Genomic DNA, 16,405 nt, shown 5'->3' with positions numbered 1-16,405 from the left:
CGCAAAAAACGGGCAGTTTCAAAAGGAAGGGAGCTGAGTCACCGTGCCCTCTCAGGATAAACCGATATGGTTATTCATCTAAATTGTTTTTCTTTTCACTGCTTTGACAGCTAGAGAGGCGTCCTTCCAGAGCTGATGACTGGCTTGCAGAATCCACTACAGTGACGCACCAGAAACAATGGGAAGGGAGAGGGGTGCTTAAACTGTGCGCGGGGTGCAAGGCTGCTGAAATTCTGTGGAATTTTTTTTATTTCTTTTTCTGTCGGCCTCCATCTGTTTGCAGTGTCATTCAGCTCAAGTATGTTCTCCAGGATGAGTCAGCTCTCTGGTCGGTGCGCAATCTAGTATGTAACGTTGGTGAGAAGTTCTGCTTTCTCTCCAGCAGCAACTGTGCTGCAGAACATTATGCGGTGGATGCGCGAGATGGCCCCATCGCAGTGGCAGTGACTGGTATTACAGACATGCCACTCTGTGTCGTTTATCCGGAGCATTTTCTTTGTTGTGTTGGACCGGAGGTGTACCGCTAGCGTTTGTTCGCCGATGAGAATGGGCAGGAGAATTTGTATTCTGCCTGAGCTGTGGTCTCTGTGTATGAGAGTCTTGCACGTATGATTATTGGTTGTGACACCCAGAAGATACTGACCGGGCGGTGTCTTATCTAATTCTGCTTCGATTCTTTATTCTTTCTGAGAATAAAGCAGCTGGCGTGTCGTCCGTAAAGTAATGCGGTGAATGTACAGGCTTACCCATTCCGTGGCCTTAAAACATACTCTTTGCTTCCTTCTGCTGCATGTGAAGCGTAATGTGCACATGACCTGTGTGTGTTGCGTGAGGCGTTCAGTCAGCTCTGGTCCAGGCAGACCATGCTGTAGTTCGGTCCCCGTGTAGCTTGCCTTTGAACGGAACACAGCGTTCGGTGCTACAGGATTACTTGATTATTGTAATTGCAGCCTCTCTGTCCTAACAGTGGGGGGGAAGGAGCGTGTTGCTGTATACTCGTCACATATCGTTTCCTATGGGAATTAGCCCTAGAGGACTACATGGAGTATTCACACACATACATACACAAGAACACATATCTGCACATACATGCACAGTAGGGATTTGCACCTCCATCACTGAGGCCGATGCGATACACATCCCGATGCCAACGATCCGATACATTAAAGATGCATATGAAGCAACTACTAATGCGATACGATGTGATTCACCCCTGTTGTGGTGCAGTGCGATTCGACACGATTTGAATCAACACGATGCGATTAAACGCGATACAGTGCGATGCAAAAAGAATATGATGCTATGCAATCCAGTATGGTACAGATAGTTTGATTTTATTTCTTTGGTTCTTCTTAAGTAGACAGCAAATCATAAATTAACTAAAAAAAGTGCCGCCTGTGTACTTTATAGTGGCATGGCATATTTTGCAAATTGCACACGTCTTGTCAAATTGTCAGTCTCTCTTGAAAAATCTGAAGTGTCGCCAAACATTTGATTTGTAGCAATTTGGTGGAACGTGCAGCTCTACTTCCTCCATGATGATCTGTGACTCGTCCGGACGCGCCTCCAACTCGCGCGAGACTTGGCCGAGAGACTTGACTAGAATTGGCCACTGACAGCAGCGGAGATGAGAGAGAGCGCTTGAGAAACATTTTATAGAGGAGGAATCAATCTAAATATAAAATTATTGGTCACATTTCTAAATAATAAAGGCATAGGGCCTCTACTAATAATTATATATAAATAAATTGGATTTTACTGATGCAAAGATGTTAGAAATGATGCATCCCGAGTTCATCCCAAGTTGTATCTGGTGCACTTTTAATCGGGGCAATCGCATTGTAAACTTTTATGCCAGTGCAACGATGCGAATTGGTGAATCTTACCATCCCTAATGCACACACACACACACTCCGCCCACACCCACACATTCATACACCCATGCCACAGACACACACACACACACACAAGCACGCACGTAAATATAAATGCACACGCGTACACACTCGACAGTCTGTAATCATTCTGTCTTCAGCTCCTCCTCCATGGGCCTTGGGAGAGAGTGTGTGCGGGGGGGCAAGAGACTGGCCTGCTGCCCCCTGCTGGTGGCTGACTGTCTGATTGGCATCCCAGCGCTCAGACAGTCACAGGACTCCCAGCTTAAGCCCCATGACGGAGAGCGCCGGAGGGGGATCCGCCCAGTCTGAACTGCAGCCTCGGTAGGACGTGCACTGAGGAGACCTGTGACCTGGCTCAGATTCTCACATGTGAGAAGCGCCAGTTCCACTTAATCAAGTCAAACTCCATTCTGGGAAGGGAGCGGGAAACAGAACTACCACTGGCAAAGCCGAGGGTTATGGGTCACAGGGCCGAGATGGAGAAGCTCTGGCGAAAAAAAGGAGGGAAGAAGCACATGCTCTTAGTATTCATAAGCCAGTTTTAAACTCGCACACAGTTGCCATTGTTGTACAGTTGGTTGTAATATAGCTATCCAAACATGTAACGTACGCTTGAGTTCTGCCACAGTTGCTGTTTTTCACACACTGGTTTTTTTTGTACCCGTTTTAATAATGTCAGAGTGGACTGTGTGGATCCATTGGCCATTGGCTGGCGATCCAGTGATGCAGAGTTTAGCGGTGTGTAGTGAAAGGACTTTTAATGGCAGCCATTGGGTAGCCCTTAAGCACTCCCGGCTAATGCTCTCTCCTCCACAGGTCAATCTGCAGCATCTGGAGCATTTCCTGGGCCTCTTCCACGCCGCCCGACACCTCCAGAGCCTGGAAAACGGGGATGACGTGAAATTCTGGTAGGCTCTCGCTTTCGCGCTGCATTTCGGCTGGTCCGTGCTGAAGTGCAACCGTTCGTTATTCTTCCCCCTGTCAGTGGCTGTCCATCTCCCACGTTCATGGAAGCGTTCCAGTAGGAGTTAACCAAGGCACCGGGATTAGGGGGCCCTGTGTGATTTTAGCGCTCCGTTTCGCAAAAGAACAGTGAGCTCAGCATCCATGGCCCCAGACACGTTCTCCCTGCCCTGGGCAACAGTAGCCTCAGACATTGAGCTGTAAGACAGTGTCGTTCTGGTTATAGCAGGACACATACAGGCATAGTCACGGGGGCACTGCTGCTGTACCCTTGGGAAAGGCGCTTAACCCACAATTGCCTCAGTAAATATCCAGCTATATAAATGGATACCATTGTAAAAAAAAAAAAAAAACAAAAACTAAGTTGCTCTGGATAAGAGCGTCTGCTAAATGCCAGTAATATAGTGTAATGCATAGTCCTTATGCTGGTTATTGCAGGACACATACAGGCATGGTAGCTTTGGTAGTTATAGCAGGACACGACAAACCTACATTTGCAGTTACTCATTTGGCAGATGCTTTTATCCAAAGCGACTTACATAGGTTACAGTTCTTTACAATGTTATCCATTTATACAGCTGGATGCACTGAGGATGTTTACTGAGGCAACTGTGGGTTAAGTACCTTGCCCAAGGGTACGGCAGCAGTGCCCCAGCGGGGATCGAACCAGCAACCTTTCTGTTACGAGTCCTGCTCCTTAACCACTATCCTACACTGCCACCTGTGCTATGCTACACTGTACACCTACATTACAACCTACATTCATCCATAGTGTAATATTATATCGAAATGACCACTGGATAACTGTTGTTTGCAAAGGGAAGGTTACATTTAGAAAGGGTGAGTGAAAATCAAGAGGAGAGTACTTTGAATTTTGAACTAAAACAATTTCAAGATAAAAAAAAAATTACAGATTGCACAAATTATTACAAATTGGAAGCACAAACAAAAACTTTTTTGTAATGGGAAGACATATGTGAGGTATGTGAATTATGTTATAATTACTTATTGGCTATGTAAGACTTGCAATAAAATATCCTCTTTGTGAATTAATGTATTGCCCACAGTTAACCAAATTATGGTAAGACATATGTCATATGTCAGAATATAAATATACCTATATATAAGTCATTCTACCACAAAAATGTTTGCATTAACATGTATTTGTTATTTGTCACACACACATGCATGTACACACAGCTCCATCAGGATATTTACACAATACTGTCATGACAACCAGGAACTAACAAAACTGCTCATCAGCGTTGTGTTGGTGACGATAAATGGATGCAAAATTCAAACTGGTTCACCACCCAGCATTGGCCCAATAAACATTTTATATTCAGTCTTGTTAGTCTATGCTATCTGCTTATCTCAGAGTGAGGTTTCCTCCCAGGTCACATGTACTCTGAGCTAGAATTAGCGTAAGGCTGTTGTAGTAGGTTGTTCTTTCATGGAAAGTGAGAGTACTAATCCGATTGGTTTCGACCCCGCTTTTCGTGCGTGTGTGAAATACACATTGAGAGAGGACACAGAATTCCATTGGAAGGTGCTGATTTCAGTTCAGCTGTCTGTGCTGTAGAAGGTAAGAGTGCTTTTACTTTCACTGGGCAAGATGAATTCTGTAATACGGAACGGATGCCGTACTGAGACAGTAATGAATTCTAAGCTTGCCACTCTTTCGTTCTCACTGAAAGTTGGTAAATTATAGTTAAGATAATGCTTGTTTATGTTTAGGGATTAATTTTATTTGTAATGACATAATGACGTTATTTGTATCCATACACAACTGAATACACGGCCAAGCAACAGGGTGAAATTACATACTCTGTGTAAAGGAGTGATCCAGCATAAATGCTCAGATCTGAAGTAAATTTTAAGTTAGTTTGTGTATGTGAATATACCTTACAGTGTACCCGTCCTGTGTACATTGTAAAAGTACTTTCACAAAATGTGCATGTATGCAAAATGTATATGTAGACAACTGCATACAGTCAATTAAAAAAATGATATGAGGTACACCAACACTAAATGACAATTAAAGAAAACATAAAATCTGTGAGCAGATTGAATATTTCTCAAATCAACCTCCAGAAAGAATATACAACAACATTAATCTTTGAAAAAATCTGTCACCACAATTTTGTATGTGCCATTGATTTTATTTGTAATCTGAATAACATGGCATTGTTTTCATGCCTTTACTGTGCTGTGTACAGAGTTGTATACAAGTAGATAATTACTTAAACACAAAGTAGAAAACTTCTTTTTACCAATGAGGGGGTCAAATAAAAAGGATTAATATTTTTAAATGATGTGTCCATGATGGGGTTAAATTGTCAGTCAAAGGGAAGCTTACAGTGTTTCGGGTCAGCGGGAGAATGCCCCCACTGGTAATTTTACATGCAAACACACATTATCTTTGTTTTCTCTGCCCCTAATCACCGTCTCATGATTGCAAGATGATTACGGAATCAAGGGGCCAGGACAGCCTGCGAGCGTAAACCCTATATAGAGGCCGTAAAATGCGGTGCGAGTCCCGCTAACGGCTGAGCCGTTTCTGGGAAACACTGTTCCCCTCCACGCGCCGTTCTCTCAGGCCGAGGTACATGAGGACCGCTCAGTCAGAGCTGCGTCAAAGAGCCTCTCTGCACTCGTACTGAAAGCCTTGACCCTGAGGGTCCCTCGTCTTTTGTCACTCTTGACTTTTTTTTTTTTTTCCTGGGCTGATCGAGTCGATTTGGCAGCTGGTCGTCAGCGTCTCGGTACCTATTGACGGCAACACTCGGCAGAACGTGCGGGTTGGGTTACAACTGCGTAAATGCGATTCCCGCGTCAGAACAGAGGTTTCCCCCATCAACGTCGTCACTCGTGGCATTCACTGACTTTCTTGAAAATGCGATTTCGTTCATTCTCATTCTTTCTCGTAATGGTGAGCATTTCATAGGCCTGTGTTTGTTTTCGCACCGGCGCAAACGCCAAAATGTGAAATTTTACCCATTCCCTAAAGCAGATCCAAGAAAAGCCAAGAAACTGTCAGAAAGTTAACCGTCAATAATGAAAACATAAAAAAACAAAAACTTCACATCACTTTAACATTTTGCAGGTCTTATACATCACTTTAACATTATGCAGGTCATCTCGTTTTCCAGTCCTGCTACCTCGCTGCCCTGCCCATCAAAGCCAACTGCATTCCAAGACCCGGACATCCTAGGAGACATTCTTATAATCACTCTACTGTTAACTGCTATTGTTTGTCAATAACAAATGTACATTGCATAATTTTGTGTCTAATTCTATCTGCCCAGTGCCGGCCAGAAGCAGATGGGCCCCCCCATGAGCCCGGTTCTGCTCAAGGTTTCTTCCTGAGAGGGAGTTTTTCCTTGCCACTGTTGCCTTAGGCTTGCTCTCAGGGGGTCTCAGGCCTGGGAACAATGTAAAGCTGCTTTGTGACAACTTGTGTTGTAAAAAGCGCTATACAAATAAAAATGAATTGAATTGAATTGAATTATAGGGTAGAGAGACAGCAATGAACAAAAAGCATCAAAGTACTTGAGTACCTGAATATCAGTCCATTAAAAAAAGCTGCATGGACATGCATGAGCATGTGACCATGGGGTCTGGTAGAGCATGTGCCAGTCTCAGACAGTACTGCTTTTTTACGTGTGAAAATTTATTTCCTAAAGGAAAAAGTGTACTTTGAGAACAGTTAGGGGTTTTGTAACCTGAGGCAGTTTTGTAACCTGGGTTTTTAATCCCATCGCTTACATCAGCTAATCAGTGTAAAACACGGTGCTGTTTTAGGATTTGTTGCTATACGCTCCTTGAATCGTCGACAATCCACCTCTAAAGCGTATTTCACCATTTCACCTCCGTACGTCAGCGTTTCTGCACCTCATGTCACTTTAGATCATCTCACATGATCAGGAAACCCAACCAAAGCTGTACTCAGATTCTTGGCTGCAACCCTTTAATAATTGTAAGACATGTTCAGAAAATTTCACATGCATCTTTACCATGGAAAAAAAATCACTCAGTTTGACTTGTACATTTTACAATGTGTCTTCGCACAAAATCGTCACAGGAATCCATACAGATTGACTGAGTTTGACCCGGGATTCAAAGAAACAAGTCGACGTTCAAAAGTCCTTACATTCTCTACAGTCACTAATAACAATGAATGCCTCGTACCATTACCTTTCTTGTCAGTGCAGAGGATTGTTGTGGCTTCTTGCACCATGGGATACTTAAGGTCACGCTGTAATGTTAGTGGCGCAGCGAGTTCTGCGCTGGCAGTTGCTCATTAACTCATCATGTGATCCAGGCGGCACCAAAATGAAACTACATTCTTTCACCTGAGACGTACCACTTGCTTTCAGTTCTCTCTGAGACGTGTAGGTTTTAGTGGCGCTCCAATGAAGTCAGGTAGGGAGTGTGGTCGGGAAGTATTGAGGGGAAAAATCCCTGCGTTGTCGGTTCATCAGCTTCTGTTTACAGGTAATGTGTGTCATTACCTCGCGTGCCGCTTCCGAAGCTGACGTAATTCTACCTCTGCTTTTGTAAGATGCGTTGTGTGGGCTTTGTATCGGCGGTTTCTGTGTAGAAACAAATTGTACTGTGATTGAATTCATACTCTGTATTGAATTCTGCCCTGTGTTTGTATCTCGTTTCTAACCATGTCCTTTTCTTCTGTACATTTCAACAGTCGAAACATTTGTTATTGGCTGTAATCAGCATTTACTATATTATTTAACATTGATTTATTTAGCAGACGCTTTTATCCAAAGCGACGTACAAAAGTGCATACAGTAAGTACAGCGACACTACGGGGACAGGATGTGTACAGTTCCACAATGAGACAGTTCTCAGCTGAGAGCAAGGTCTGTTTGAGGACACAGTTAGTTATATTATCTCATTCAGTTAAGGTATTCTAGTAATCACATTATGTCCCTTAGTTTTATGCCCATAATGTGAGAGGCATACACAGGTGGGTTGATGGGTAGTGCTGTCTCCATAAAGAGGGGACACATATTTTTGTTGTATGGAGAGGCAGGTGCTCGGCATCGGAGATGAATATGACTGTGCCTTAAGGTGAGGATGCAGAGCAATCATGGGTACAGCTATTCAGCTAGTGCCACTCTTAAAGGTAGCGCCGTCAGGGAAACTGCTCAGATATTGTTCAGATGGTAGACAGATTATGTGAGCTTATCTTATTTTAGCTAATCGTAGCTGTGTGGATTGGCTGAAGTGATCGGCGGAGTGACTGGAATGAGTCACTCGGGGGAATTAAGGAGCAGTGAGTCTGAGTGACAGCTGTGCGGCATGGCCCCAGAAATCACTGACTCCTGTGAATCCCAAGAATATTATAAACCCTTCGTGAGTTTATATTTTTTTAAGTGAATCCACTGGATTAATCAGTTTCCACCATCATCTTTCCATCAGTAATCATTTCATAAGAGTTATCATTGCTGTCAGTGTTTTTGCAGTATTGAAGAACCGGGTATCCGCTAGTCTAGACTTATTATGTTATTTAAAAAAAGCAAAGAATATATCTTTAAATGCTACGTTTCCATGCTATATTGTTGTTGGATCCTCTCACTGCTACAGATGGTGATGCGATTCTGGAACACAAAAGAATATGGCCTTTCATGGCAGCTTTGCAGGCCTTATATTATATTAGCATTTTCTCAATGTGAAACTAAAAGGGGGTGCTGATTACCAATCTTCAGTATTACAGTACGTCAGGCAAGAGATCAGGTAGAAAAGGAATCATGTATAGGCAGAGCGATGTGTTTTGAATACGGTCCAGTGAAGAATGGAGATGGCTTCTGTGGAACCTTAGTAATCCTCTCTGGGACACTGCATCTGGGTTACCGTGGTGCTGCAAGAGTCCAATCAATAGGCAGTCAGGCTTTGGTCAGTCAGAGCGAAGAAAGACAAAGTATTGACACTTGTATGCTTTCCCACTGTCACAGAGTGACACAGCTGTTGTGTTTGATATTTGTGCCCTTGGTTGAAACTTTCCAAAAACACATCTTAGGGGACTGTTCAGTCTTGCAGCTTTTCAGTTGTTTGGCTAAAGATAAGCATGTTACTTTTTTGGTCAATGTTTGCTGTTGCTGAATTTACTAATGGTTTGAAACAAACACAACCAATAACAGTTTCATTTTCCTCGAGAACAGTTTGCAAAGCAGATGTAGCCACTGTGTTTTTTCAGAACATTGTCTGTCCTCCTTCAGAGTCTACTTTTTTAGTGGGGCAGGGGGGGTTAACCAGGCCTCCAAGGATGTACAAAGGCCAACCACATACTTAACTTTGAGAAACTAGGCCACGATGAGACCTCTAGACCGAAAGGATCAAAACAGGTCATTACGATACCCTGAACAAATGAATGAATGAAAGAGGACAGTGTCAGGAAGCTATTAATCTAGCGCTTGGGGGTGAGGGGGTGGGTGAGGAAGTGAAAGTTGTAGCAGGCGCGACCTCACAGCGCAGGCCACGGGAGCGGGGGGCCTGTCCAATGTACAGCTCTGGGGCCAGGCCCATGTGACATCACATGCTTTCATGTGATGCACTGATCAGCTCCAAATCTGGGGAAGCTTCCATTTTGAATTCCGATTTAATGGAATTTGCGCCGGCGAGCAGAAAGGTCGGTCATTAGCGGGAGCGGGGGCGGGAGTGGGGGCGCGCGGAGAGACAGGCTGTAATCCCGGAGGCTCCGCGGGAGCAGCGCCGCGGGGCATGAACGGAGAGGAGCGTGTCCGGCGTCTGATTCTCCGCTCGGCGAGGCAGGAGGCAGGGGTGCAAGCGCCCGCGCTGTGGTCGATCGGCGAGGCCCTGTGCGCGCCCCGCGTGGGCTGCCTGTGGTAGGAGCCGCGTCGGAGGGGCGTGTTGTGCGCGTAGTTTTCCCGCGTGCCGCTGCTTCAGGCTGGCCTGGACTGCTGCTGCGTGAAGGCGACAGACCGGGATCGCGTAGCACACGTAGCGGGATAGCGAACTTCTGCTCGGGAGGAATGACATCACTCACTTTTGCAATCATGAACTGAACAGGGGATTAATGGATTGAGCTGTAAAGCCAAGTAGGTCATAATCTCTCCTCCGAACTGAGCATTGAAATTTTATATGCAGCAGTGTCCAGCATGTATAATTGAAACTAATGTTGTACTAGCCGTGTGTATTTAATTGACTTCAGTTCATAGGAGCTCTCTTTGCATTTGCATAATAATGTAAAAAGAATTTTCTGGTATTCTTTGATGTGTCTGTTCTGTTTAACAAAATGGTATCTTTTTGTGAATACTGGCGATGGCAAGCCAACCTAGAATACCTGTCTAGGTTTGTAAAGCGGTAACCAGACATCTTCAGGGCGCTGTTACTGTCACAGCTGTTTGTGCCGTATTTTCACAGTAGTAGTATGGTGTGGCAATAAGAAGTGCCGTCACATAATCTGTTGCTTGGGCTTTCTCTGTGTGAAAAACACAGTACAGCTCAATCCTTTCAGGGTTTTTTTTTTTTAATGCTTATTACATAACGGTAAATCTCTCTCTGCTAAGGGTTACTCACGTACGCCCTCAGGATATTTAATACAACTCTCCTGTTTTTACATTTGAGGCGTAATTGGTTTACTGTGTAGTGAAAACTTCACTGTGATGATTCAGGTTAGGTTACATCAGGGGAGAGCCATCACGCCCCTCATATTATTCTCTGAAAGCTCACGTCTGTTGGCCCTGAGAGACGTAATCAGTAATATTCTTGCATAATTGCATTTGTATGATGATTCACAGCATTTGCCTCATTTTTGAAACGGTAAAAGGCATTTGCTTTCACATGGGAAGATGTGCGTCTTATTGGAAGCTCTATGTCGTAGATGGAATTATGCCCGCAAGATAAGAAACAAGTGAACCCAACCTGGCTGTGATACAAGACAAGAGAAAACTGACACTCTTATTTCAAAGCCACAGCACTGGTTGGAATGACTGGAATCATCCAGTCACCTTTTGAGGCTGGAGAGAAAATGCTCCCAGAGGCTACCATCAGTAGACAGCAGGAAGCATACAGATTCATAGGCGCTGGAGTTGAACCAATCAACGTTATAAATGAGAATGCAAATTTCAGTGTTCTCAGAGAAGTTCACAGAGAAGCACCGCTAGTTAACAATTTCAGAGCTGCCCTCAAGAGAGAAAGACACTGCCGAATGGTTATTGATGCCATTTTCCAGACAGGCTTCTCAGGAAAAAGTAGATGCTGACATCAGTTGCAGACCTGAATCCATCTGAAATTTGCTAGCAAGAGAAAGTGCTTGTTCGACATTTTCAAGCCAAAAAAGATCTGGTGCAAACTTTATTGCTGACGACCGACACACGTTCGTAGAAAATCGTATTGTTTGGACCACATTTCCTGCCAGTTATGAAGATGTGTTCACACTCTTGCGTTTGGATGTATTTTTATTATCTGTCTGTGTGATGTCTATGATGAAGCACAGTCATGAGATATAGCTGCCTGCTGTGAATCTGAGCAAGAAATTGTGCCAAACTTCAGTAAAGATTTAGCTGCCTAATGTTTGTATTTGTGCACTAGTATAGAGTATTTGTTTGTAACACTCCTCCTTCCTCTCTCTCACAGCTCGGACATGAGTGGTGCCAGTAACACCCTGGCCCGAGAGTTCCTGACAGATGTGCACCAGCTGTGCAGCACAGTGGCCCAGCGGGCGGAGGAGGAGGAGGAGGAGGAGAGTCACATGGCGGCGCTCGGGGAGTACCTGGTCAGGGGGCGGGGTTTCCTCCTGCTCAGCACCCTGGAGTCCGTTATCGACCAGGTGGGGTAACTACACATTGCACAGATACACGCCCACACACACACACACACATACTCAGACATACCTTATATCAGTTCACAGTGCAAACATGCAAGTTACAGTAAAGATTTAAATGCTAGAAGTTACAAGAACGATTGTAAAAGCTGGCATCATGTGTTCCATTGTGTTTGTTTGCAAATACGTAATGTAAGAATTATGATCTGTCATACCAGACTGTGTTTAAGAGCTCATATAGCACTGTCTGCTCTATGTGCGACAGCCTTCCAATAATTACTAAGACAGAGAAGTATCTCTCAAGGTATTAAACACTCACAGACAGAGAGAGAGGCACACACACGCACACACACACGCACACACGCACGCGCACACCACAAACACCTGTGGACACCTCCATTAACGCAGCACTCTGCTGCAAAAATCAGCACAGCGGTCTACTCTTGCACATCTCATGACTGTATCAGCTAACAAACAGAAGCCACTGGCCACATTGGTAATTCAGTCTCTGCACCTACGCCACGGGCTTCAGTTCTGTCAGGAGCAATGTACAAAATTTTCAGTATTACTGTACTTGGAAAAAATACGATACAAACACCCAGTGTATTATTACAATGTGACAAACAGTATTATGACAGTTTCTGTGAAGCTTTGCGTAATGATATATTTCAACATGTAGAAGCCTGTTGAGCTCCTTAAACATAAAATGTACAGATTGGGTATGAATTTTAAGCCCAAAATGGACCAGATCCCAAGAAAACACGGCATGACTCAAACTTGGGCTTTACAAACATACTTGTTTTTCTGAACCCAATTCAAATGTGAAATTATTAAAAATGTACATATGTCTGATGATACAATCTGTCTGATTATCGCTTCATGTTCATGTGCACGGAGGAGAGAAAGAACGTAGAGTGCTTGGTGAAAATATCTGCCGGCCACTTTCTAACTTACCAACAGCACTATGATGAGGCTCCGGAACCTCCAAACCCATTACACACACTGTTGCTAGGTAATCGCAGCTACCTAGCCTGCTTGCTAAGTAGCCTGAACTGCATTACCTCTAGTGCCTGGGGCCCAGCACACTTGGGTTAGGTGTCAGACGCCTGAAATGGATATTCGCCCCGTTACGTTTCCTTGGAATTGCAAGCCCCGGGTTGACTGCAGGTGTTTGTGTAAGGCCAGCTGCATATATGCTATATTGCGAACGCCCGGATAGGCCCACCGTTGGGCAGATGTCTGATCTGCCCGAGCAGCCGCCCAGATCCCAGCGCGTCTCACAGTCCCCCGGTAGAAGCACTCTCGGAGCCTCAGGCCATCAAAGAAAAAGCATTTGCCCGTGTGTCCGAGTGCGTTAGCGTGCGTGCACGTGCGGGTGTCCTTTCGCGCTTGTGCGTTTGTCTCTTTGAGCCCGTGTGCTTGTCAGTGTGCGTGCATGTGGGTGCGTGCGTGCGTGCGTGCGTGTGTGTGTCAATATGAGTATGCGCATCTTGTGTGTGGGTATTGTGTGTCTGCTGCTTAAACCCTCTCCTCCTAAATCGCAGATGATTGAATTCACTCATCCAGAAGAAGGAGGAGCGTGCCTGTCTATGCTTGTCACATAGTCCCACACTCCCAGCTGAGAGCAGCACGCACACACACACACACACACACACACACACACACACACACACACAGAGAGGCAGTCCACTTCACATCGAATAAACAGAACTCTGTAGATGAAGCCTGTCTTTGTTGGTTCCCTATTTAGAATCTGAAAGTCAGAGAGGGCTTGGCAGCGGCTCCCGCTCTGCAGTTGTGTCGGAGCCCTCCCCCCGGTATTGATCTCACTCCGTGGAGTGCTCCCAGGGATTGGGAGAGGAGATGTGTGCCCTCAGAGGCATGAACGCTAATGCCCCACGCAAGTGAGATCAGATCCAACACTGCCAGATCTGAGAAGTGGCTCTTTCCCTCAATGCGATTCAGAAAATGGGACTTTGATGGCAACAGCACGCCAGCTTTCTCTGTCCTGAGCGGCGCGTGGTGAACGGAGAAGATATTTCAGCGCTGCTGTGAATAGGGGCAGTGGCCGTAAATGACAGGATGTGAAGGGAATGATTCATTTCGTTGCTGCAGTGCAGTGCTTCCAAATGGCAGAGGCAGCCAGCAGTTGCAGTACTTAAGCTGATTTTACTGTGTCATCGCTCCCAACTTAATTCAACTAGAACGATCTCTGTTCTTTAGATATGTAATGACTTGTCTGGAATGTGAAAAAAAATCAGTATGTTTGGTAGAGAAAAATAAATCATTTTCTTTGTGCAGATTGCTAGAGTCTGTTTGTGCCTTCTGATATATTAAATGAGATCCAAATATCACAGTATTTCACTTGTTTGTCAACATTCAGATTAGGCAGGAAATATGATTTCCCGAGAGCTAGTGTATGTTTGTGAATGGCCTGCTGTGTGTGTATGTGTGTGTATGTGTCTGTGTGTCTGTGTGTATGTGTGTGTGTCTGTGTGTATGTGTGTGTGTGTGTGTGTTTGTATGTGTGTGTGTGTTTGTATGTGTGTGTGTGTTTGTATGTGTGTGTGTGTTCGTGTGTGTCTGTGTGTATGTGTGTATGTGTGTATGTGTGTACGTGTGTGTGTGTGTGTGTGTGTGTGTGTGTGTGTGTGTGTGTGTGTGTATGTCTGTGTGTGTGTGTACAGCCAGGCACGGACGTCTATGGTGCTTGCTTCTTGCTTTGTCTTCATTATGCTTGCTGTTATATTGTGTTACCTGAAAGAAGAGCTGGTGCTTCTCTGAACCCCATCATGTCTATCCTTTCTCGGTAGCTGGGCCTCTTGCTGAAGTGTCAGCTTCGATGAAATCACACACACACACACACACAAACACACACAAGTCAAAATCAAGTCTGCAAATCTTACTCACATGCAGTTCCTGTAATACACACACCCCCTTCCCATTATCTCCCCCGACTGAAGAGGGATCTCGTTGCAAGTCGTTCATGTTTGCTTTTAATTCACGTGTGTGTGTGTGGGGGGGGGTCCTGTTCTCCCCCCAGTGAGGAATGCCCCGTCATTTGAGGCTCAGGGAGCCGCAGTATTTATGCCAGAACTGCCACACTGTCGGTGCGCACACCCAACCCCAGCCCAGTGGAACTACAGATCATTTTAGAGTTTTTTTTTTTTTGTTTTTTGCTTCCCCCCTTCTCTGGGCTCAGGTAAGCCAGGCAGTTAATGGTGGTCAGGTTGGATAGAATCCCGTAGGGCTTGGGGGGAATAAAATCACAGTTGCACACACTTGTTGTGTGTTCTTGGGCGGGGGGGACCAGTCCCTGAAGTGCCGTGTCCCTGCCCTCCTCAGGAGGTGACCTGCAGGGAGGAGCTGCTGACGCTGCTGCTGTCCCTGCTTCCGCTGGTGTGGAGGATCCCTGTCCAGGAGGAGAAGACCCGCGGTGAGTCCTGCCTGCTCTCCGCCATGGGGAGTCTCTCACCGGCTGGCGCTCTCACAGCTTCAGCCCCACAGAGGACTTCCCGTAGATGAGATGAATGTCCGGGGTGCAGAGGCAGTGTGGTGCAGTGATTAAGGAACTTCGACTCAGAACTTTCAGGTTTGAGTACTACTGCCAGCGCGCCCTTGAGTAAGACACTTAACCTGATCAGTTCCGTAAACATCCAGAAGTCCAAACGAATAATATGTAAAGGAAGAAAATTAAGCTATTTAGTCACCCTTCACCGGTGGCGCTACTAAGCGAATAAATGATATAACGTAATCGTACTTTGCTTTTCAGAGGCTGAGTTCCCTTTTTTGTTTTTTGGTGACTTATGTCTTGTTTTGAGGAACGCCGCTCACTTAATCGTTTGCGCGCCGGCAATTGCTGTTTCCTTCTCATCGTCTCACTGCGGCGGTCTCGCAGGACAGGCTGCACTGACAATAACAGACTAACAGAATAACAGACACAGCGGCGACCAAATTACTGATGACTGAATTAAGCGTCCCTCATCTGAAGCGACAAAAGCAGATTTAATTATGCCTGTTTACCTAGGGATTGAGACACTTGGCCCAGGAGGAGACTGAAGTCCTCAAAGTGCATTCAAGAACAAAGTGCAGGGCTATCACAGTGTCATCCCTATGATAAGGATCAAGGAGACTCTGTAATTGCCAGAAAGCAGATATGCCACAGTGCACCATTGCTGGGTTATCAGGCTACTGAATTGAATTGTCTGGTTAGTGGCAAATTAAAGTTAAATGGAAAACATGACTTGGATTTTTTGCATTTTAGTTTCTGATTTTTTTTTCATGTACTTTTTAGTACATGGTCAGGTTGATGCATATTTTGCATTTCTTCTAGTTTTCTAACTTTGATACTGATGGTAGACACAGAGCTCAAAGGTATTAGTCGAAGGCTATCCCGTAAAAATAAGACAACCCGTATGAACGTGCCAGTTAGGAAACTCATGAAAGACGCATTTAGCCCTTTTGAGGATTTTAGATCGTCAATTTTGTGCTTTGATTTTGATAAGTCATAGCTAAAAGGGAGAAGAAGATTGTAAGACATTTATTATCACAGTTTTTCCCCAGAAAATCTCAGTTGGGATTTCGTGTCGATCGGCATCGGCTTGCCTGTTTCCTTCCATTTTTACTGAGAAACCATTTCTCTGTTATTTCACAAAAAAATCACAGGGTATCCATTTCCACTTAAGTATAACCGTGTGCGACACCAGAAAGGCCTTTTATGTTAGCGTTGTCAGAGGGT

General features: G+C 45.0%; 1 protein-coding gene across 1 annotated transcript in view; it reads left to right on the top strand.

Moving 5' to 3' along the window:
- LOC118791176 (lysosomal-trafficking regulator-like) overlaps positions 1-16,405 on the top strand; it is an 81,726-nt gene that overhangs the window by 18,179 nt on the left and 47,142 nt on the right. Inside the window, 3 exon segments of the mRNA XM_036548462.1 lie at positions 2,715-2,806; positions 11,481-11,673; positions 15,013-15,103. Coding sequence (XP_036404355.1) covers positions 2,715-2,806; positions 11,481-11,673; positions 15,013-15,103 — 376 coding nt within the window.

Source organism: Megalops cyprinoides, chromosome 1, assembly GCF_013368585.1.
Source record: "Megalops cyprinoides isolate fMegCyp1 chromosome 1, fMegCyp1.pri, whole genome shotgun sequence".
Classification (NCBI taxonomy): Eukaryota; Metazoa; Chordata; class Actinopteri; order Elopiformes; family Megalopidae; genus Megalops; species Megalops cyprinoides.
This window is presented reverse-complemented; position numbering and strand designations above follow the sequence as displayed.